Below are 23,254 nucleotides of genomic sequence, written 5' to 3' on the forward strand. Positions count from 1 at the left end.
GTCTTTGTGCATGGGTGCGTTCAATAATTTGGATTTGACATGGTCTGGCAAGAGCTGTTCCTTAAGCCAAGCATGCCTTTTAAGGACAGAACCAGTGACTGCTGCCCTGCAAGATGCTTGTAGGGTGTCAAAACCACATTGTAAGGTGTGCTTAGTTACTTGACTTGAAGAATGCATGAACTCTTGTAACTCTCTATTTTCTGCACAAGCAAGAAAAAGGTGATATCTTTTGTTTGAAGAGCTCCATGGAATGTTGCTGAAATTTTAGCATATGGAACTGCCAATTTAGTGCTCTAACAGCAAGAGTAGCAGAGGTGTATACTTTTTTACCCCATCTGTCTAATGCTCAGGAATCCCTATCTGAGGGCGTGGGATTCTTGGCAAAGTTGCTTTAATTCCTTTAAGCACTTGAGAAATAACTTCAGGATCAGCAGTAGGATTTTTGAAAAGAAATTTGAGAGTCAGGGACTCTATAGTACCGGTCAGGTTTCCTAGGAGCCGGAGGGAGGGTGTCAAAAGTCAAACTGGATTCCATGAAAACATCATCCACAACATCCAGAACAGGAGGAATGGCCAGGGGTCTGTGCTGTGGAAGATCTAATAATTCCCCGAGTCTCTTTATAGACCGAGGATAGTCCTGACATTCCCACTGGAAATGCTCCCTTAAAGTATGTAGGGTTTCCCCAAAAGAAAACCCTCTGGTGGACAGGCTGAAGGAATTGATTTCTCTACATCAGAATCCTCATAAGCAAGCAGAGAGGGGTTGCACAGAGTCATCGGACTCCTGTTCAGATAAAACTACTGGGGACAAATCTTTCTTTTGGAAGGGGCAGCTTGGCTTCCCCTCATCAGCATTATAAGGTATTCTGCCATTTTAAGCATTTGAGACTGAGGCAAGAAATTGCCTGCGATTGGGTCAGTTTCTTGGGTGTTGTTAGAACCCTGGGCCTTAGAAACTCGGTAGTTTTCGAAAGAATGGTAGACTCGAAAAAAGTCGGTCTGTGTCGAGAATCGTAGTGCGAAGTACTTCAGAAGCCGGTGCCTGCTCAGCTGCTCTGGACTCATCCAAGGTAGAGACATCCACAGGAACCATAGTCGATGAAGAGTCTTGCGGCATAACAGACATCAAAAGGGTCTTGGTAGCGACCTGCGAATCCACAGAAGCAGGCATCGGGGGCTACGAAAGCGCCTCACTGAGGACCGGTGAACTGATGACTAGCTTAACGGAAGCGTCGTCTGTAGGTTTGGACCTGTGCTGTCTCTGTCGTTATCTTTACATTTTTTTTTTCAGAAGATCTGCTGTCGGATGGCTTACCGAAGCCATATCGGAATTTGAGGACTGAGAGGGAAAATATCTAGCTACAATAAGGGCCAGACAAGGTATAGTTCTGGAGTTGAACAAAGCACAAAAGGGACAGCGGGGGGCGTCGTGGTCTGGGCCTAAGCAAGTGACGCAGTAAGAATGAAAGTCTCGGTGTGGTATTTGCTTTCCACAGGCGAGACAATTGTTAACTTTTTCTGACATCGGTTAGAGCAAGAAAAAAAGAATCCTCAATGGGGTACTTAGCTTTAGAAGACTTCAACTTCAATTTGGAAAATGAAAACTCAGGTAGCGGCCGACTGGTACTTATGCTAACTGCTTCTGCTTCGGGCTCCTCGGCAAGAAAGACTGATGCAATGGTGTCGGCTGTCATATTTTATACTACCGACGACCTGACAACAGTCCTGGAGCGACGGCAACAGACGCAGAAATACTAAGCCTCTGGTATTCAGGCTGAGGGCTACCCTGGCGGGAATAACCCAAATATGGTAACTGCAACAGTGAAACACGAAGAACATCCGACATGTCAGTGTGAGCAAAAGTCCCTGGAGGGAGGACATTCTGAAAGGCTTGCAATGACAGAAAAACTGCCCTCACCTCCAAGACACTGACATGCAGACTGGTCTCTGAGTCTATGTGCCTTGGACCATCTTCCCATGGAAATGTCCCCCAACCTAAATGGGAACAGTCTGTGGTGACAGTGGCTGAGGGCAAGGGAAGTATGAACAGTCTGCCTACAGACAGATCTGCTTGACTCCATCACCTAAGATGGGATCTGCAGATGCTTGTCAACCTGATAGGAGCAGACAGGGGATGACGAATGGACCAATGAACAGACCATGTCCACTGGAGAATGCACATATAGTACCTTGCCAGCGAAACCAAAAGAATGGCAGCAGCCATATATCCCAGAGCTCATAGAATCAATCTGGCTGTAGGAGATGGAGAAAGCAGAATAGCTTGACCTTGGGACTTAAAAAGTGTTGCTGCAATATTGGGCAAGGGCAGCTATTTGAGTAGAAGTGTTCAGATGTACATCAATGAATTATACATTCTGAACTAGCATTGGCTGTGACTTGTTCATGTCTATGGTGATACCTAGAAAATGAGATGACTGGTAAAGACTATCCCTGGCCTGACAAAGTTAATGCTGAGTGGGGGCAGTCAGGACTAATCATCCAGATATGGAAATACCTGAAACCCTTACAGTCGTAGACTAGCTGCAACCCCTGCCATGCACTTGGTAAACACCCGGTGGGCTGTGGTGAGACCAAAGAGCAGGGCTCCAAATTGGAAATGATTGGCTCGCAGATGACTTCTGGAGCTCCTGTCTACTTTTATGCGATAGTACACATACTTGACATCCACCGAACACATCCAATCGTCCTTCCGCAGCAATGGGAGTATGGACTGTATAGTCACCAACTGGAACTTGGTCTTCTTCATGAACAAATTGAGACTGCTTAGGTCCAGAATAGACCACAGGTCTTCTGCTTTCTTTGGCACCAAAAAGAAACGGGAGCAAGTTCCAGACCCCTTTCTGACTGGCTAGGACCTATTGGATGACTTTTCTGCAGCAATACTGTGATTTTGGCCACTGCCAACTCCCTCTGACTGAGTGGAACATCTGGGGCTGTTTTCAGAACATTCGGAGGACAAAGGAAAAAGGGACTACAGTAGCCTCTGGATATCATTTTTCACACCCAAGCATTTGACTTGATTTGGGCCCAAGTGCTTTGACTGCAAAGGAAAAACTATCCAGACTGCCTCCAGAGTAAGACGGGCAGCACTTCAGGAGTGCTGAAAGGGCATGTAGGGAAAAGATTCCACTAGAGTCCTGCTTCGGCAGTCCCCCTCTACCTCTAGGGAGGTGGCTCCCAATATAGGCTCCTCCTCGGCCTCTGGAGGAGGACTTTCCACCTTGGTCAGGCAAGAAACCTTGAGACCTTGAAACTCAGTTTTCTTAGTACCCCTTTGATTCCTAGAGTAGGTTCGTTGGGGGGACAGAAAATCTCTATAGCAGACAAGGTCTTGCCATCTTACTCGCAAGCAGGTCAGGGTGTTCTTAACAGATGAACCATCAAAGGGGGTGCTGACAAAAGACACCTTAAAGGGATCCGCAAATCACGTAGATGCATCCAGCATGACAGAGCATCAAAAACTGAGCCATGCAAATAAAGAAGTTGAATTAAACTCTTTGTAGTCCTCTCGGGTACCTCGGCATTCCACCTTCAAGGATAAATTAGTCACATTCAAACTCCTTACATACAGCAATGCCCCCTACTGATTGGTTACAGAACATTTCAAAAGCACACTTCACCATCATAAACATGTTACAAAATCATCCACACTTTATAACGTACATATTAAAACACCATTCAAAAGCTGTTTTAACTTGCAACGAGATGAACAATATGGAGGCTTATTTCCTGGCTATGAGAAATTTTCTTATGGTAGATACTTCAATCTTAAAGAATTCAAGAACATGAGGCAGGTTGATGTAGGCAGTGATAAGGGGGAGTAACTATAATTTACCCTTGTAGGCGAAATGCCGAGGTACCAGAGAGAGGACTATAAAAAAGTTTAAATCAGCTTCTTCATCTGTGTGGCTCAATTTTTGTTTTTTTAATTTGTGGATTGTTATTTTTTTAGTAATGATAGAGCATCACCATGCTCGTGCCAGCTGTTGTGGAAGAACCCTCTGCAGAGTGTGAAATAAGCTGCATGGAGGAGTTGGCTATAGAAGTGACAGTGAGTAGCTTAGGAGAAATTTTATTGAGCTCCCCCCTTAGGCATAAACTCTGGTTTTGGACGTCCAGCCACCCTTTACCTTCAGAATCTATAATACGTCTGCAAAGGACACATTATCCAGTGGTGTTTTAGGGGACTCCTTTTCATCGTAATCTGTATCCTCGGTAAGGGACTCCATAGGGGAGTCCACGTGCCTCCTTTTGCATGTCCTCTCCCGTGGAATCTCCTCCATGGGATACTCAGGGGAGGAGTCAGAAGAAGAAGGGACCACCTCAGGTGTAGCAGGCTGGAGGTCCTTTGAGACAGGTTGACCCTGGGCAAGCGTGGTATACCCAAGACCAAGATCCAGAGGAAGAATACTGGGTGGAGCAGCAGTCGAAGGGTCCGGCACGCTGACAGAGAATGTTTTTTAAAACGTCTGAAAAGCAGAGGATCTCGGAAAGATGCTGCCGAGCTGCCCCGGAGCCAAAGCTGCCGAGGAAGATGGAAGCAGCCCATCAAGAACACAGACGTTCAGACAGAAAGTACCGTTTTGTACCTACCATAAATGTAGATGTTCTAGTGTTCACCCTGCTGCAGTCATCACACTTGGGTTATCCTGCCATCAGGTGGTCCCGCAGTCGGCCTGAGTTCCAAAGTCTTGGTCCGGCGTCGGTTGCTGCCGCTTCTTCCCTGACGTCAGTGCGCCAGGGGTATACAAGAGGCATCAGACGCCATTTTCTTCAGTTTTTCTTGCCCCAGATGTCAGGTGCCCCCAATAGGTAGGCAATATATATATTGCTATATAAAAATGTACATATAAAAATAAAACAATACCTTCAAGCACAAGCAAATACACCACAGAGGTTGTATAGGATAGAATGGTATAGACAAGTCCAGCTAGTTCAGAGGGGATGGAGGGAGGGTAACCTGGAATGCAGCAGGGTGAACACTCGAACATCTACATTTATGGTAGGTACAAAACTGTACTATGTTCATTGTGTTACCCTGCTGCAGTCATCACACTTGGGTTGAATCCCAAAGCTAAGGATGGGTGGTGGAGTTAAACAGGGTTAGAAGAAGCTAGTAGGCCCTGCAAAACTGCAGTGGCAAAACCAGCTCTAGTCTTAGAATATAGAGGTAAGTGATGGTGTTTGGTGAAGGTGTGCACTGAACTCCAAGTTGCAGCTTCCAGAATATCCTTGGTTGGCACCCCCCTGAGAAAGGCTGCTGATGTAGCTGTAGCCCTGGTGGAGTGGGACCTAATGTTAGCAGATACCGGTTTACCATGATGCGTGTAGCAGAAACATATGCAATGTCCTATCCATTTTGAAATGGTCTGTTTTGAGATAGCTTTTCCTTGTGATCCTGCAGCATGAATGGTTTGGTTTAGGGCCACACTGGATACCACCTTTGGCATAAAGGAAGGGTTAGTTCGTAGATAAACTCTGTCTTTATGAAAAATGAGGAAAGGCTCCACTGCCATTAGTGCCTGTAGCTCTGAGACTCTTCTAGCTGAAGTTATGGCTAGTAGCAGGGCAGTTCTCCATGAAATAAATTTTAAATCAGCTGAAAAAGCTGGTTCAAAGGGCGGCAGTGTAAGCTTTTCCAGAACAAAGTAGAGATCCCAAGTAGGTGTTGGTGCTCTCCTGGGCGGTCTTATGTTCTTAGCCCCTCTGAGGTACTGTCTTAGGAGTGGATGTGAAAATAAAGGAGGATCAGTGTTGTAATGAGCTGAAATTGCTGAGGCGTGGATCTTAATAGATGAAAAGGAAAGTCCTCTGTGCAACATCTCAGTTAAATATTGTAGAATCTGAGGAATGTTTGGATCAAGGGGATTTTGGCCTTTAGCCTGGTTCCAGGCTCAAAATCTTTTCCATTTGTCTGAATAGGTTTTCCTGGTGCTGGGCCTCCTGGCCTCCAGAATGACATCCATAACAGCTTTGGATAGAGGTGTTGGCTGGTTGTTTAGGTAATTTGCCATGCAGCCAGGTTTAAAGTCTTGAGCTGGCTGTGTAGAATCAGATTGTCTCGCTGGGTGAGCAGGTGAGGAATTTGTGGTAAAATCCATGGTGGGCCGTGGGCCATGTTCCTTAGAATTGGATACCAGTGCTGGCGTGGCCAGTCTGGTGCAATGATTATCATTTGTGGCCTCTCTAATCTGACTTTCAGCAGGACCTTTGCTAGAAGAGGCAGTGGAGGAAAGGCATACACTGTTAATGTTTTCCAACTAAATGAGAGGGCGTCCACTTTCCAAGCTTGTGGGTGGAATGTCCTTGTGCAAAATTTTTGAAGTTGGTAGTTTTGGGGTTGGCAAACACATCTATGTCTGGGCGTCCCCATTTTTGAGTTATCATTGCAAATGCTTGTGGATCTAGTTTCCACTCGTGGGGATCCATGAAGTTTCTGCTTAGTTCGTCTGCCAATGTGTTTTTCTTTCCTGGCAGGAATTGTGCTTGTAGTTGAACTTGCTAAGACAGTGCTGTGTTCCACAAGGTCATTGCTTGCCTGCATAGAGGGTGGGAATGTGTGCCTCCTTGCTTGTTTATGTACCACATTACTGTGGTATTGTCAGTCTTTATTATTAGTTGTCCTGGATGTAAAAGGTCCTTGAAAGCTGTTAGGGCATTCTGTACTGCTAGCATTTCTTTTTGATTGATATGCAAATGCCTTTGATCTGTAGTCCATTTGCCCTGAATGCACTGTCCTGCCATGTGTGCTCTCCAGGCATAGTCCGATGCATCTGTTGTCATAGTTTGCCTGGCTGTGGGTAAGGTGAAAGGCTGACCCTTGTTGAGGTGACATGCCTGTGCCCACCATAGAAACTCCTGTTGAAGGCAGGGAATGAGTGGTATCATTGTTTCCAAGCTGTGGCTGTGCTGAGTCCATATGCTTTTCAGGTTCCACTGTAATTTCCTCATATGCAGTTTTGCAAATGGTATTAGTAGTATGCAAGATGCCATGAATCCCAAGGCCTGCAGAATTTTTCTTGCAGGGAGTTGGGTCTTTGTTGCCATTATTTTGAAGTATTGAGTCAGCTGTTGTTGCTTGTCTGGCGTGAGATAAGCCATCTGGGCAGTTGTATTCAAGATGGCACCCAGGAATATTATGTTTTGTGAGGGCACTGGTTTTGATTTCTTTTCGTTTACTGTGTACCCTAGGCAACTTAGAAGGTGTTTGACAAATGCCAGATGCTTTAAACGAATGTCCTTGCTTTCTGCTTGAATAAGGCAGTCGTCCAGGTATGGGTATATTTGAATTCCTCTTTGTCTGCAGCATGCGATTACTGGTGCCAGGCATTTTGTGAAGACCCTGGGCGCAGTAGATAAGCCAAAGTGCAGTGCAGAAAATTGATAATGGATTGAACCTGCAATGAAGCGGAGGTATCTTCTGCAATTTTGTCTGATAGGGACATGCAGGTATGCCTCCTTGAGGTCCGTTACTAGCCAAGCATTCTTGCCCAGCATGGGAAGAAGCTGCTGTAGTGTTAGCATCTTGAATTTTGGTACTTGCAGATAGGTGTTCAGAATTGAAAGATCCAGAATGGGTCTCTATGCTTTGTACTTTCTTGGGACTAGAAAGAGTCTTGAGTAAAATCCTTGTCCTTGCTCCTGTGTAGGTACCTGTTGAATGGCTCTCATGTCCATGAGAACTGTAATTTGTTTTTGTGCCTCTGCCCATTGATTTGGTGGCAGGTTTGGCATTCCTTTTATCCTTGGCAAGGTATGAAAGTGGAATCTGTATCCTTGTGAGACAATGTTTAGGACCCATTTGTCTTTTGTGATGATGTGCCAGTTGTCTGCAAAAAGTGCTAATTTTCCTCCCAAGGGAGCTGTCAAGAGAGATTTGCTTGGTAGTTTGAGGGTTGAGTCATTGCATTTGTCTTCTGCTAGCTTGGGGCTTGTCTTCTCCTCCTTTCTGGGTAGCAGTACCCCATTGGCGAGGTTTGTAAGGGCCTTGTGACTGACCTCTGCCCCTTGGGCATCTGTATTTGCCCCTCTGCGATCTGTCAGAAGCTGGAAAGGACCAGTTTTTTGTTGGCCAATTTCTGCTGAAATGAGGGGGTTGTACCTGTAAAAAATCCTTGACCGTCTGCATAGACTTTGCCTTATCCTCCATTTTCTTTAAAACCTCTTCTGCTTTGACACCAAATAATACATCCTGCTGCAAAGGTGCATCCAATAATTTTGCTTTAACATGATCAGGTAGGGTTTGTTCTTTTAACAAAGCATGTCTACGTATGACAGACCCAGTAACAGCTGCTCTACAGGAAGCTTCCAATTAATCAAATCCACATTGTAAAGTATGTTTGCCCACCTGTTCAGCTGCATGCAACAGATCCTGCATTTCCTTGAATTCAGACTGTTCAGAATGAGTGCTCATTTTTTGTTTTAATTGAGACATTAGAAATTGCTGATATTTCAGCATGTGAAACTGACAATTTAATGCTCTCATAGCCAGAGTAGCTGAGGTGTATATCTTCTTTCCCCATCTATCTAGGGCTCTGGAATCCCTTTCAGAGGGCACAGGATTTTTAGCCATAGAAGCTTTAGCCCCTTTGGGACCCTGGGAAATTGTTTCTGGGTCAGCCACAGGGCTTTTATAAAGGAATTTGTGTGAGTCAGTTACTCTGTAGTAGCTGTCTGGTTTGGCTGGAGCAGGAGGTAGAGAGTCTGGATTTAGACTAGACTCCAAGCAAATCAACCACAATTTCTAAAACTGGAGGGATAGCAAGTGGTCTGTGCTGGGGTAGTAAAAGGAACTCTCGGAGCCTTTTCTTAGAATCAGAGTAGTCCTGGCCTTCCCAGTGGAAATGTTCTCTCATGGTATGTAAAGTTTCCCCAAAGGAATAGTCTTCAGGGGGAGATGCTGAGGGAAGAGTCTTCATAAGGGGAGCGTAATCCTGTTCCTCAGAAGAATTTGAGGAAATTGAAACCTGGTCAGAGGAAGCATAATCCTCCTCTTGTCTTGGTCTTTTATCTGGAGGGGGATGGGAACCCCTGATTAGAGTAATCAAATCTTCAGCCATCTTAAGCATCTGTTTCTTAGGCATGGGGCCTTGAACTGCAGACTGATGTACAGTCTTTTTTGGTTTTAATGGAGTTTTAATCTTAACATAAGATTTCATGGTGAGTGTAGTCTGTCTGAAGACACCTTCTGCAACCAAAGGTGTTTCTACTGCACCGGGATCTCCTTCTGCACCGGTGTCAGAAGGGCCTAATGAAGATGGCTGCGACGGCCTAGTACACTCCGCTTGAGAATCCGAAGCTGTCTGGGGTTCCAATTCTGCGGTCGTCAGGGGCTGCGTAGGTGCCTCACTGAACACCAGAGAACCGGCGACAGGCCCAGCAGAGGCCTCGGAGTCTGGCTTGTTCCTAGGATGCCTGTCCTTATCCTTGCGTTTTTTATGCATGCCGGTCGTCGGCTGCTCCAACGGCATGATAGAAGTAAATTTCCTACCAAAGTAATGTCGTGCGAAGTCAAAATGGTGCTTGATAGTTCGTTTTTTAAACCTAGCACAAAACCGACAACCTGCGACGTTGTGGTCTGGGCCTAGGCAAGGAATACAATAAGAATGGAAGTCCTTATGAGGTATTTGCTTCCCCACAAGAAATGCAATTGTTAACTTTTTCTGACATCGGACTGAGGCAAGAAAAGGTTCCCCAACAGGGTACTTAGCTTTATTGAAGACTTCGGACTGAAATTTGATTCAAAAATCTCAGGTGTCAGGAGAACTGCTTCTGCTTCAGGCACAAGTGGCAATAAAGACTGGGGAAAATGGCGTCGGATGCCTCTTATATACCCCTGGCGCACTGACGTCAGGGAAGAAGCGACAGCAACCGACGCCGGACGAAGACTTTGGAACTCAAGCTGACTGTGGGACCGCCTGACGGCAGGATAACCCAAGTGTGATGACTGCAGCAGGGTAACACGAACATCTGGACCCGTACTGTTACAGGCCGAAGCTCCACGACCCTGATCCAACAGTGGCAGAGCCGATCTTATCCTCTCGGATCTGGCTGCAACATCCTGGATCCAAGATGCACTCTGATCAGAGGACCTGAGAGCAGAGGCAGTCAAGGCAGCTGTCGGAGAAGAGGAAGCAAAGGCCCTTTGATCCAAACCTGAATCCCTTAGGAGACTACTGTCCTGGGGCTCCAAAACAGAGTTGGATCGGAGAAGAAAAGGTCACAAGCTGGGAAGGCTCAGATCCATAAGGGGACGGTGTAGGAAGAACCCCCATCTAAATCAGGGCCCTGATTATGGATCTAACCATCCTGTCCACATGTTAAGCACAGCTTTAAGGGTTTTGACAAAATGGTAACTGAATAGTGGAGCAGTGTAAGCAGTCTTCAGTTCTGGTTGTTTGTTAGCTTGCTGCATTCTCCCTAGGTTTAAGTTTGTTTTTTTTTTTTTTTTTTGATCAACTTCCACTGCAGCTTTGAATTTTTATTCTGAGTGTTTTATGAATTGTAGTGGTTGTTTTTTTTTTTTTTTTTTTTTTTGCATCAGTTTTTTACTTTGTTTTTGCCATGTTTTGAAGGTATCTAAAGTTACAGAGATCGCAATATATTTTATTTTATTTTATAGACAAAGTTTCCATGTCTTGCTCCTTTTCTGCTTTAATTTTTTTGGTGTCATATAATATCCAAGGGGCAGCTTTGTATTTGACTCTCTTCCTTCTGATGGGAACTTCAAAATTAAGTAAATCAAGGAAGAGTTTGCTAGAGAGAGAGACCACCTCATCTAAAGGAAAGAATTTGAAGGAGTTCCAGTTACTGATTTCAGGGTATGTCTTAGATGAATGCAGATAGGTTGAAAGCTGTACTAAAATGTGAATTCCTAAGATTTTCAGTTATACTTACTTCTACACAAAGGTAAAAATGCGGTCACTAAGTGCGTCTGCTAGGATACCTGATGAGGAGATTTTATTACGTTTGGAAGTATTCGGTCAAATACAGATAATTTACAGTTAAGTTTACTGATCCTTTTTGGGGTATGGATTAGTTGAATAAATATCCAAATAAATTAATATATGCTGAGGATGTGTCTAAAGAATCAGCGAACCACTCAAAGCTTGAGTAGCCTAAAGTCACTGCCTCATCAGGGATGTTAGCAGACAACCAGGAAAGAATATCTTCAGCTGTGAGGACGTTATATCTAGGAGGAATATATACAACTATAATGCTTATGGTTTTGTGTTTATTTTGCCTAAGAAGAGAGATGAGCATTTCAGTATTGATGAATTGTGTATACTTATGGAGTAGAGTGAGGGCTCAAGTTTACTGGAATACTTTATTACAGTGTAATGCCCACTCCTTTTTATTTTCTGAACCAACCTGTAGATGTTATAACTATGGAGAGAATTTAATCATCTTTGATATCTAGTTTCAGAGATAGCAAGTATGTCAGGGCAGTGCATGGTTAGCCATGTGTGCAGGTCAGTAACTGTTAGGCAAGAAAGTTCAATTTCATACTGACCTGAAGATTCATAACAGAGTGGCTGCACTGCAGCCAAGCCAAACACTATTTATCTTCCTAGCACGACAAGCAGTACTGCCAACTGGACATGCATATGGCCATGCTAATTTGCACTATGAGGAGCCCCTCTTGCGGCTGTAGCACAGCTTTGTCACTTTACTATGGTAGGACACCTCGAAGACACACAATACAAGAAGTGAACAATGAGACAGTTCAAGAATCCTCAGTAGTGCGAGCACACAGCTATGTAATGCTGATGTAATCATATGCAACAAATACATACATAACTATATATACAGTGGAAAGAAAAGCCACACAGATGCTGAGGCTCGAGTGGAGATGACTAACAGAAGTCTTGGAGAGGGTTAGTACAGAAGTGTAAAGTAGGGTGCATAACAAAATACTACATAGAAAGGTAGACCATAATGTCAACAACAATACGGAAGGTTTAACACACTGAAATACACATGGGAGATGAGAGATAAAATAATACAGTTATAAGATTTAACAGCCCACACTACACCCAATAATGGGAACTATTAGCCATGGACCCATACTACACTGTGAAATGTCACGTGTTACTTGTTAAACACATTTCGTGGGTCAATGTTAGCATTCATGTATGCTGTATACTTGTAGGATTTTTCAATTATAGCATCTGAATTACTATAAGCTATCTGCAGGGGTACCTTACCCTAATGTGTGGTGGTTGCAGTAGCATGATAGCAGTGTAAACTTGTTTATTGTGAGCAAGGGTTGCCATGAGCCACAGTGTTCTGCCAGTTATCCTCTAAACAAGTGTGTATAAAATAATTAGAGAAACTTTTGTGGATGTGCATGGATGTGGGTGTGTGGGGTGCACATGTGTGTGTATTACAACTACCTTGTTTGGGAGAGGTGTGCCTGATACAGCACCAACAAAAAATTAACCCATGCATGACTGTAAGCATCAAGACAAACAGAAATAACGATTTTTGTGTTGCTTTTTGTGGATACACCTATGTTACTGTCTGGCCCTCAGACACACTAACTTATGTTCCAATTAACAGCATTTTCACAATGTTAAAATAAGCACTAGCCACATGGGACCATGACTGCCGATTTCAGAGTTTTCCATATCAACAGGGAACAGCTAAGACAGAAGCAGCTAAGTGCAGATCAACCTGAAGGCCTCAATTTACAGAGACTGATAATGAGGTGGTACTGCAGACCCTCCTTCTCCATGGTAGACTGCAAACCACAAATAAGCCTTTCCGTGACAAGTGTATGGCGAGAGGCTGTTTAGGATGCAAAGGCAGTAGATGGCCAGGGATGCAACTATGACATTTTCCACTGCATAGCCGGTGACATGATACGTAATGCCACCAACAGAGTGAATGCCTTAGCATGGTAGCACATGGCTGCAGGTGGTGGCAGTTTACTTTATCACAACCTACAAAGAGGAGTTCTTGGCCTCACTCAAAAGTTCCACAGTGCCGTGATGGACGTTGGGGTGAAAGATTTCTACAGGTGATGCCCCAGGTATGTAGCCCTACATTTACTTTGTCCATCATGTGCAGCTCTTAGTCAAATTATTGTTTACAATGCTTATCCCAACTACTGCATATAGGTACATCTGGCATCAAGGTGCACAAACTACCTGCACAAGGTATGCGCATGTAACATTTATTCATTTTTACTAATTTTAATTAAATCACTTGCATGTGTAGCTGTGGTGGTTGGGCAATATCACACTGCATACATTTTGTGTTAGTACAGTCAAAGGTGAGCCATCACCTGGCACCAGCACTACGGAACTACCCAGAGACAAGCAAGGACAGTCCTGGGATGCAGAATTTATGTGGGACAAAGGCAGTGGAGTTTCCACATCCACCATCAGACAACAAGCACAGTCATCTGAGTAGACAGGTTTATGGGGACAATGCAGATCAGGGAAGTGTGGTGGCCCTAAAAAAAAGACATTTCAAAATCTGCCCCTAGCTGTTGGGGCCTGTAGGTTCCATGCAGAAGGTTATTAGCAATGCTCACAGGAGGAATAGTTACTACCCTCTTTTTGAGGTTTGTCAGTAGCTGCCTCCCAATATGCAAGGTCACCCTGGAGGTACAAGTAAGTTCCACCAGAGCTTGGAAGAGTTTGAGAGTCATCCAGTCAGTGCATGGTGACTTAAGGGACGGAGTGAAATGAGTGCATGACTCACTGGACAGGATGGATGATACAATGGAATGCACAGCATCTGTTCTGAATCAACTGTCAGGGGGTAAGGGGCCATCCAAGGCTAGACATCTGTAACATCCTCCAACCTACCTTTAGACGGTGGAGGTCCCTGCTCCTGCAGTGATAGCACTTCCACTGCTACACTGGCTGTGTATGTGTCTAGAAAGACCATTCTGTGGTTATGGTCATGGTGATACATCCTCCATCAGACTTCTAGCCAGGGTCATGGGACACAGCCACTACAACTCTTGGCAGAGCCAGTTCTCATGGATGTGGCACGGATGAGAAGCAGAACCTTCTGCCATGCCTACCTTGGACCTGTTCAATATGCCAAGGCAAAGTGCTGGCCAACATGCCAGGGCAGTTCTCCTGCAGAGACACATATGTAAAACCACTATTGCTGGAGCTCATCCCATGCATCCAGTGTGCAAAGCACTGTGACCCAATAACCCACACCCCAACACACACCAAACTTCTACATACTAACCACAAGTACACTCACGTTGTCACACCTCAACACTCAAAACTCACACACTTCCCTTAGAAAGGCATGCACTCCTGTACCTCTTACCTACCTTTGCAAACAACAACTCTGCCCTGCCCTTATGACATTCTGATTTGGGCTGGCTATGGCTCATGCACATGTGGACAGCCTATGCATGGGTAAATACAATCTCACATTTTTGTATATAATTTCTCTTAGCTAGTGCTATGGTGTACTGTGCCCACCTCCATCAGACATGGTCTTCTCCTGCTGCTGGCTACTCCTCTGCCTCAGATGCCTTTGCTTGTGGTGCTGGGAACTGCGGCACCTGGCCACCACCATCATGTTTGTTTATTCAGTATTGTTACTATGCAAAATGGAACAAACAAAATTTCTGCATAAGCAGTAGGATCTTACTACAGCCCTCCACCACCTGACTACCCAGGCAGTGGAATTGAGTTCAGCACCCAAAAATAGGCTTTATAAGTCTTATGGTTTGCTAATGGCTTTGGTTGTAATATTGCATGGTTGGGCTGTATGAAGTTATCATTTGGGTCATGAACCAAGGCTCTAGAGGGTAACTAGCATCCCCCAACATATCTCCCTGTGGAAATCACCCCTCATAAACCACTGGCAAATTCACGAGTGCCATATTTGAGAGTCATTGAATGTGCCTGGGTGACCTGCACACACATTGTAGAAGAAACCCTGTGCATTACAAACCACCAGGCTACTGGGAGTGATATCCTTTGCAGCTCACGCACCTCATTCCATGACCACCAGATGGAGCCCTCACTTTCAATGTGGGTACAAGTCTAGGGCCCCTAGTACCGCAGAGAAAAGAGGTACAGCATAAAAGTGCCACATGGTGTTTCTTCACTCCTATGCTGTGAGACCACATATCTTCTCCCACATGCTGAAGCATGGTACCAAGGAGGCAGATGCATTAGACAACCCCCCCCCCCCCAGTGTCCCCTACTGGTCACTGAAAGGTACTGGCAAGTAATACATTTAAAGACATTCATACCTAAATGTCTACAGCAATGGGTACTTCATGACTCCCAAGAGGCTGCAGACAAGGCCTACACATGTCCACTATCTGTTGTAAGGCGACCCTGTCCACTTGAAAGCAGTACACTACATCAGAGTCATGGAGGGCATGAAATGTCGAGGGAGGTCGAAAACCCAGCACCTTGGGGGAGACATCATGCACTGTCAGCAGCAGCAGCAGCAGCTACATGAGCCTCCTGCAGATACCGGTTTACAATGGCTGTGGAAATCCCTACTAGTTTTTCTCTTCCTGAACGTGAGCAAATGGCTATGTTCATTGCTAATGTGTGCACAAAGTGGCTGCTTGTCATTTATATGTATCAGAAATACTTTTTTTTAAATCAACAGTATACAGCACCAACTCATTATATGGTCATTAGTATATATCTCGCCTGTGCCTTGGTTTCTATTCAGCTTTGTCGTGTAGCTGAGTTTCCTGAATCACACACCCTGCTCATGCCCACTCATTCTGCAAATCTGCTTAGCACAATAAGGTGAACATTCATGAATCCTGGCCTGAGAATGATATACAAGAGATAGAGAAAAGTGCAGAAAAATGCTACTATACTATGTCCAAAAAAGACAAGTAGCTCCAGTGCCCTGTAGCAGAAGTCATTTACTGTAAAACTAACTCAAAATGAAATTCTGGTAAGTAATTGCTACCCTTTCAAATAAAATTATTCCATCATTTGGAAATGGGATGAAAGATGGTTTTGCAAAGTCAGATCACCCCTATTTGGCTACCACAGAAATTACTGCAGTGGAAAGAATACAATTATCTTCAGTAAACAGGTCAGCATCGAAGATTAACCTCAGTACAGCATCATAACACCCACTGATACCTCTTTTCTTCTGTCTCTGATTCAGCTTCCTCATCCTCATCTTCTGCTTGGCGTTGCTCCTCATAGTCATCATCTTCATCCTCTTCTTCCTCCTCTTCTACAACAGCGTCTTTATTTGGCATTTGAGTTTTAGGGCAACACACAAACTCTATGCCACAGAACTTATCAATACCCCGTGGCATCAGCATGCCAGACTCATGCAAGATGTGTCCCTTGGAAAGGCATGCCTAAAAAGAAAGACAGAAAACAGGCTTAACTACATATGAAAAGGAATAAGGAAAGATTAGAGACTATAAAGAGCGTGCTGGGCTTAAATGATGACAAAACAAAGTCCAGTCTATAGTGTACAACTACTGAATCATTTATACATCACAGGTTCACCGGTTGGATTCTCGTCTGGGGTACCCTTTGTGTGGAGTATGCATGTCCTCCCTGTGGTCACGTGAGCTTCCACCAGGTGTTCCAGTTTCCCCCCCACATTCCAAAGACATGCAGCAGGTGGATTAGACACTGTGCATACCTGTACAAAGCACTATAAAGTACAGTTTTGTACCTACCATAAATGTAGAAGTCCGAACTGGATAGCATCTGCAGTCATAACAAATGGGTTGTCCTGTCGTCAGGCAGCCCTTCGGTCGGCCGGATTCCAAAGTCCGGGTCCGGCTTCGGCTGATGTCGCACTTCACCCGACGTCATCTCTGCTGGTCTTCGGGTATAAAGGCATCAGCCGACGCCATTTTCCTCAGTGTTTCTTGCCCCAGATGCCAATTGCCCTCTTGGAAAGCTAAATTTTGGATAAATGCCAAGGTTTCCAAAATAGTAGAAGGCAAACACAAAAATAAACATGTATGTACATATATACAAACAAATACACCATAAGAGACTCCCCCCCCCAGCTAGCTATTAGGAGGGTAAATACCCTAGGAATACCGCAGAGGGGAAGGAGGGAGGGTAATCCTGACTGCAGATGCTATCCAGTTCGGACATCTACATTTATGGTAGGTACAAAACTGTACTATGTCCTTCATGGATGCATCTGCAGTCATAACAAATGGGTAGAATACCATAGCCAAACTAGGGGAGGAGGAATAATAATTATGGTGTAGTCAGGATCCCTTGCAGAACAGCAGTGGCAAACCCTGCTCGGGATCTAGAATATAGAGGTAAATTATAATGCTTGGCAAATGTATGCACGGAGGTCCAAGTAGCCGCCTCAATAATGTCCTTGGTTGCCACTCCTCTTAAGAAAGCTGTGGTAGTGGCTGTAGCCCTTGTAGAATGAGGTCTTATGTTCTGTGGAATTGGTTTTCCATGGTAGGAGTAACAGAATCTTATGCAATTTCCTATCCATTTGGAGATTGTCTGTTTGGAAATTGCTTTTCCTTCCCTTCCTGTTGCATAGGCTACAAAGAGCTGGTCAGTTCTTCTGTTACCTTTGGTTCTGTCCAGGTAGTAGCGTAACTGTCTATGTACATCCAAGGTATGCATTATTCTTTCACCTCTGTTTTGTGGATTGGGAAAGAAGGTAGGTAGGTGGATTGCCTGGTTTAAAGACACTCTGGATACCACCTTAGGCATAAATGTAGGATTAGTTCTCATGGACACCCTATCTTGATGGAAGATTAGGAAGGGTTGCACTGCCATTAAGGCCTGTAGTTCAAACCCTCCTTGCTGAAGTAATAGCCAGTAGGAAAGCAGTTTTCCATGATAGGTGTTGTAGATCTGCTGTTGCTGCTGGTTCAAACGGAGGGAGTGTCAACTTTTCTAGTACAAAATTCAAGTCCCATGCTGGTAATGGTGGTTTCCTAGGAGGTTTTACATTCTTGATCCCTCTGAGGAACTGCCTGAGTAGAGGGTGTGAAAAGACAGGAGGATCAAAGCTGTATTCTGCTGAAATAGCTGATGCATGTATCTTGATGGAGGAATAGGACAGGCCTGTATGTAGAAGCTCTGCCAAGTACTCCAGAATGTTAGCAATATCTATGTTCGGCACATCTTTTCCTCTTTCAGTACTCCAAATGACGAACCTTTTCCATTTCCCTGCATAGTTCCTTCTTGTTGAAGGTCTGCGGGCTTCAAGGATAATGTCTTTAACCCTTTGTGAAAGGTCTGGGTTAGTTACTGCTATGTGATGTTCCAGGCAGTTAGTTGCAAGGTTTTTAGGTTTGGATGTATGACGTTGTAGTTGTTCCGAGTTAACATCAGAGGCATCAGGGGTATTGACCACATTTTCTCCCGAGACATGCTCCTCAGCAATGGGTACCAGTGTTGTCTTGGCCAGTTTGGAGCTATCAGAATTATCCTTGGGCGTTCCTCTTTGATTTTCAGTAGTACCTTGTGCATCAAGGGAAGAGGTGGAAATGCATATGCTGTCAGGCCTTTCCAGCTGAAGGATAGAGAGTCCACCTTCCATGCAAGTGGGTGGAATGTCCTTGTGCAGAATTTCTTGAGCTGGTGATTTTGTGGGGAAGCGAACAGATCTATTTGTGGCATTCCCCATTTCTTTGTGATGGCCTTGAAGATGTCCGGGTGTAGCATCCATTCGTGAGCATCCGAGGTGGTTCTGCTTAAAATGTCTGTTAGGGTGTTCTCTTTTCCCGGTACAAATATTGCCTGTAACTGGATGTTGTAGCTGAGAGCCAGATTCCAAAGGTCCAAAGTCATTCTGCATAGGGGGTAAGAATGAGTGCCTCCCTGTTTGTTGATGTACCACATGACTGTGGTGTTGTCTGTCCTTATCATCAAATGGCCTTCTTGGAGGAATGGTCTGAATTTTAGGATTGCCAGTTTTACTGCCAGCATTTCTTTTTGGTTTATGTGCAGGTGGTCCTGAGTCCACAGTCCTTATGCATTTGTCCAGCATGTGGCCCCCATCCTAGGTCTGAGGCATCCGTTGTGATGGTTTGGTTTGCTGGAAAGTTGTGGAAGGGTAAGCCTGGGTTTGACTGGCATGCCCGAGCCCACCATAGGAACTCCTGTTTTAAGCATGGGATTAGTGGTATTTCTGTTTCGAAGCTGTGTCTGTGTTGAGACCATAAATTCTTTAGGTACCACTGTAACTTTCTCATATGCAGTCTGGCATGTGGGACCAAGATTATGCATGATGCCATGAAGCCCAAGGCCTGCAGAACTTTTCTTGCTGTTAGTTTGTTCTGCTTTGTTAATGCCAAGAAGTAAAGAGGGAGTTCTTTTTGTTTTTCTGCAGTTAGGAATGCCATCTGTTTTACCGTGTCCAATTCCGCGCCCAAGAAAGTTCTTGTCTGGGATGGTATCAGCCTTGACTTTTGTAAATTGACTGTGTATCCCAGGGCTTGTAGCAAGTAAATGACCCTTTGTAAATCTGTTGTCAGCTTGCTTTTGTTGTCCGCTTGTAACAGGCAGTCGTCCAGGTATGGATAAATTTGAATTCCCTGTACTCTGCAGTGAGCGATTACTGATGCCAGGCATTTTGTGAATACTCTGGGCAGTAGATAAGCCAAAGGGCAATGCTGAGAATTGATAATGCTCTGATCCTGCAAGAAATCTGAGGTATCTTCTGCAATTTGGTCGAATGGGGACGTGCAGGTATGCCTCCTTGAGATCTAGAGTTACCAGCCAACACTCCTTGCCCAGCATGGGAAGAAGTTGCTGTAGGGTCAGCATTTTGAATTTTGGGACAATGATGTATGTGTTTAAGATGGACAGGTCGAGAATAGGTCTCCAGTTTTTCTCTTCTTGGTACTAGGAAGAGTCTGGAGTAGAATCCTTTGCCCTGTTCTGTTATTGGCACCCTTTCCACAGCTCTCATCTTTATTAATTCCGCTATCTGGTGCAGGGCTTCTATTTTTGATTTGGGGCAGGTTTGGCATTCCTCTTTGTACTGGTAAAGTGTGGAAGTGGAACCGTAGCCTTGGTCTATGGTTTGCAAAATCCACTTGTCTTTTGTAATATAGTGCCAATTTTTTTGAGAATAAGGCTAACTTTCCGCCTAATGGTGCTGCTATTTGCTTCCTGGTAGGCGGAGTCAGAGCCAAGTCACTGTGATTGTCCTGTTGCAGTGGCAGTGGTTGTGTCTGTGCCTCGGTTATTGCCTTGCCACTGTCGTCCTCTGTAGGCACCTCCTCTGGATTGATTTCTGCCCCTAGAGCGTCTGTTCCTGCCCCTTTGTGATCTTGTGGAGTCAGGAAAGGACCAATTTTTGGCAGGCCAGTTCCTGCTAAACCTTGGGGCTGAACCTGTAGGAAATCTTTAACTGTTTGTACAGATTTTGCCTTCTCTTCCATTTTCTTCATTACCTGCTGGGCAGGTTCCCCAAATAGACTGGCCTGATCCATAGGAGCATCCAATAGCTTAGCTTTAACATGATCCGGTAAGACCTGTTCTTTCAACCATGCATGCCTTCTTATCACTGTGCCAGTCATGGCTGATCTAAATGAAGCCTCCAGTGCATCATAGCCACATTTTAAAGAATGGTTACTAACCTGTTGGATGTTATTCACCATTTCTAATACATATTTCTTATCTAAAGATTCATCAGGGGACAGCTTTTTAATTAACTGATCAAGCATAAACTCTTGGTATTGGATCATGTGAAACTGACAGTTTAAAGCTCTAGCTGAGAGAGTAGCAGAGGTGTAGACTTTTTTCCCCCATCTCTCTAAGGACCTGGATTCCCTTTCAGAGGGAATAGGGTTTTTTGCTGTGGTAGAGGCAACTGCCTTAGGCCCCTGGGATATAGTTTTGGGGTCTGCAAGCGGGGCCTTGTATAGGTGGTGATGAGTGTCTGGTACCCTGTAAAATCTATCTGGTTTGGCAGGGGCTGGAGGTAAAGAATTAGGTGCAGTGCAGACATCATTAAATGCATCGTCCACAACAGATAGGACAGGAGGTATAGCTAAGGGCCTATGTCGTGGTAAGTGCAGAAAAGTCCTAAGCCTTTTTCTTGAATCTGAGAAATCTTGTCCCTGCCATTGGAACTGTTCTCTCATGGCATGTAGAGTTTCCCCAAAGGAGAATTCCTCTGGTGGAGAGGCAGCTGGGATGGATTCTTCATCATCTGAATCTTCGTAATTGGAAAAAGGAGCCTCTGGCTGGTCTGTAATGTCTGAGTCATCCGCAGAATCATCAGAGGACACAGGCTCGGGGGGCTCTGCTCTAGGTCTCTTTTCTGGGGGCTGAGAGGCCCTGTCTGGGTGAGATTGGGATCCCCTAATTAAGGATATTAAATCTTCTGCCAGAGTAAGCATTTGTGAACTAGAAGTGGGCCTGAGTGAGGGTGGTTTAACAGGCCCTGATTTAGCTGATTTGGCTGCTTTAGCCCTGGCAAAGGCCTTAATAGACATGGCTGCAGGAGGCCTAGCAGCACCACGTGCTGGGGTAGAGATATCCAAAGGGATGGTGTCTGAAAGATCAGTAGGAGCCGCAGTTGCAGGCAAAATTTCTGAGGCTGATTCAGATAAGGTAGTAGGAGCCTCGGTAGTAGTCAAGGATTCGGCTGAAGATTGACCAGTTTTCTCGGTTTCGGCCGAAACCGAGACACTCGCGGCTTGCTTAACCGTGGTTTCGTCCGAAACCGCGGACCACGAGTGTCGGTCCTTTTCTTTGCGTTTTTTTAACAATTTGGGTAGTCGGAGGATCCGACGGCATAATGTACGCAAAATCTGAGCCGAAAAACTGTTCAGCAAACTCCGACCGACGCCTAAGCTTTCGTCGGTTGAAGGAAGCACAGGCCGAACAGGCTGCTACGTCGTGGTCTGGGCCTAAGCAAGGCAAACAGTAAGAGTGGTAATCTTTATGAGGTATTTGTTTCCCACAAGTTAAACAGTTATTGACTTTTTCTGACATCGGCTGAGGCAAGAAAGAGTCCCCAACGGGGTTCTTCGAAGTAGTATTCGGTAGTAGTAATCTCTGGATCTGACCGACCGGCACTTGCGAACAGCTTCTGCTTCGGGCGCCACGCGGCAAGAAAGACTGAGGAAAATGGCGTCGGCTGATGCCTTTATACCCGAAGACCAGCAGAGATGACGTCGGGTGAAGTGCGACATCAGCCGAAGCCAGACCCGGACTTTGGAATCCGGCCGACCGAAGGGCTGCCTGACGACAGGACAACCCATTTGTTATGACTGCAGATGCATCCATGAAGGACATCTCAGATTATTTCACTGGGTCTATGGCAAGCTTTGCTTGGACCACTCTCCATGGACACTTAGACCCTCATCCTTCCCAGTTAGTCTAAGCTATGGCAATTTACCCATTCAGCTTAGAATACTGCAGCAGTGATCAGTATGAAGAACAGTTTAAATTTACTTAGACAATTGTACTAACAGTAGACACTCAAATGGTAAGTACTGCAGTAGCAGCTCCCTCCATCCCCCTTATTACTGTACATATCTTATGTCAAGATGTGGGCAGGTTTACTTTCCTACTATAGTCCTTCTTGGAGCTTTAGCCACCCTTTCTCTGTTGCCATCAGAGCCCTGGGAGGTTGTCCAAACCTGACTAATGGCCTAGGTGTATAGAAGGTGCCCAGAAGCTGGCAGGCAGTTATATAATCCATAGAGCTTAGACTACAGGAGCAGTGATCATTCAAACATGTTATGGCAAGCTTACTACCACAACTGTACTTTTTCTCTGTTGCCTCTCACTTCATGGACGTACCATAAAAGCATCCATACATTAAGATCCATACACAAGTGCAGTACATCAGCAGGAAGCAGAAGTGGTGGAAGAAGACTGAAGTGTTGTCATGCAGTAAAATTTTCAAAAGATAAGGAATCTCTTCAATAATATCACTGTATAATATCAATAATCCACTTGTGGCTCTAAGTATCACAGTATTCACTCACTTAAATCACTATTACTTTGCACTCATGATCAACTACGAGTAAAATCCTGTGATACCCACACCCACTCATGAACTGCTGCTAACATTTAGGTTCATAGGTAGGTACTAGGCTAATGGCCCTAGGGCCTATATAAGCCTACCCAAAAATATACCCTGGCTTTCACCACCTAAGAAAACTATTTTCCTGTGCCCCTGTCGAGCAGAGCCACTGAAGTGATCCCTGGGGTGAATTTCCTATTTCCCATCCAATCATCAAGATTTTTCTTGAAGAGTGCTAATGAGGAGCTCTGTTTGACATAGATAGGTA

General features: G+C 44.9%; 1 protein-coding gene across 3 annotated transcripts in view; it reads right to left on the reverse strand.

Moving 5' to 3' along the window:
• The window catches only part of APLP2 (amyloid beta precursor like protein 2), a 1,432,335-nt gene that overhangs the window by 932,000 nt on the left and 477,081 nt on the right, over nucleotides 1-23,254 (reverse strand). For all 3 annotated transcript variants that reach the window (XM_044081082.1, XM_044081081.1, XM_044081080.1), the window contains exon 5: nucleotides 16,125-16,351. In XM_044081082.1, coding sequence (XP_043937017.1) covers nucleotides 16,125-16,351 — 227 coding nt within the window. The remainder of the gene's footprint in view (nucleotides 1-16,124; nucleotides 16,352-23,254) is intronic.

The sequence above is a fragment of the Protopterus annectens genome, chromosome 8.part0 (assembly GCF_019279795.1).
Source record: "Protopterus annectens isolate FY-2018-M chromosome 8.part0, PAN1.0, whole genome shotgun sequence".
NCBI classification, from domain to species: domain Eukaryota; kingdom Metazoa; phylum Chordata; order Ceratodontiformes; family Protopteridae; genus Protopterus; species Protopterus annectens.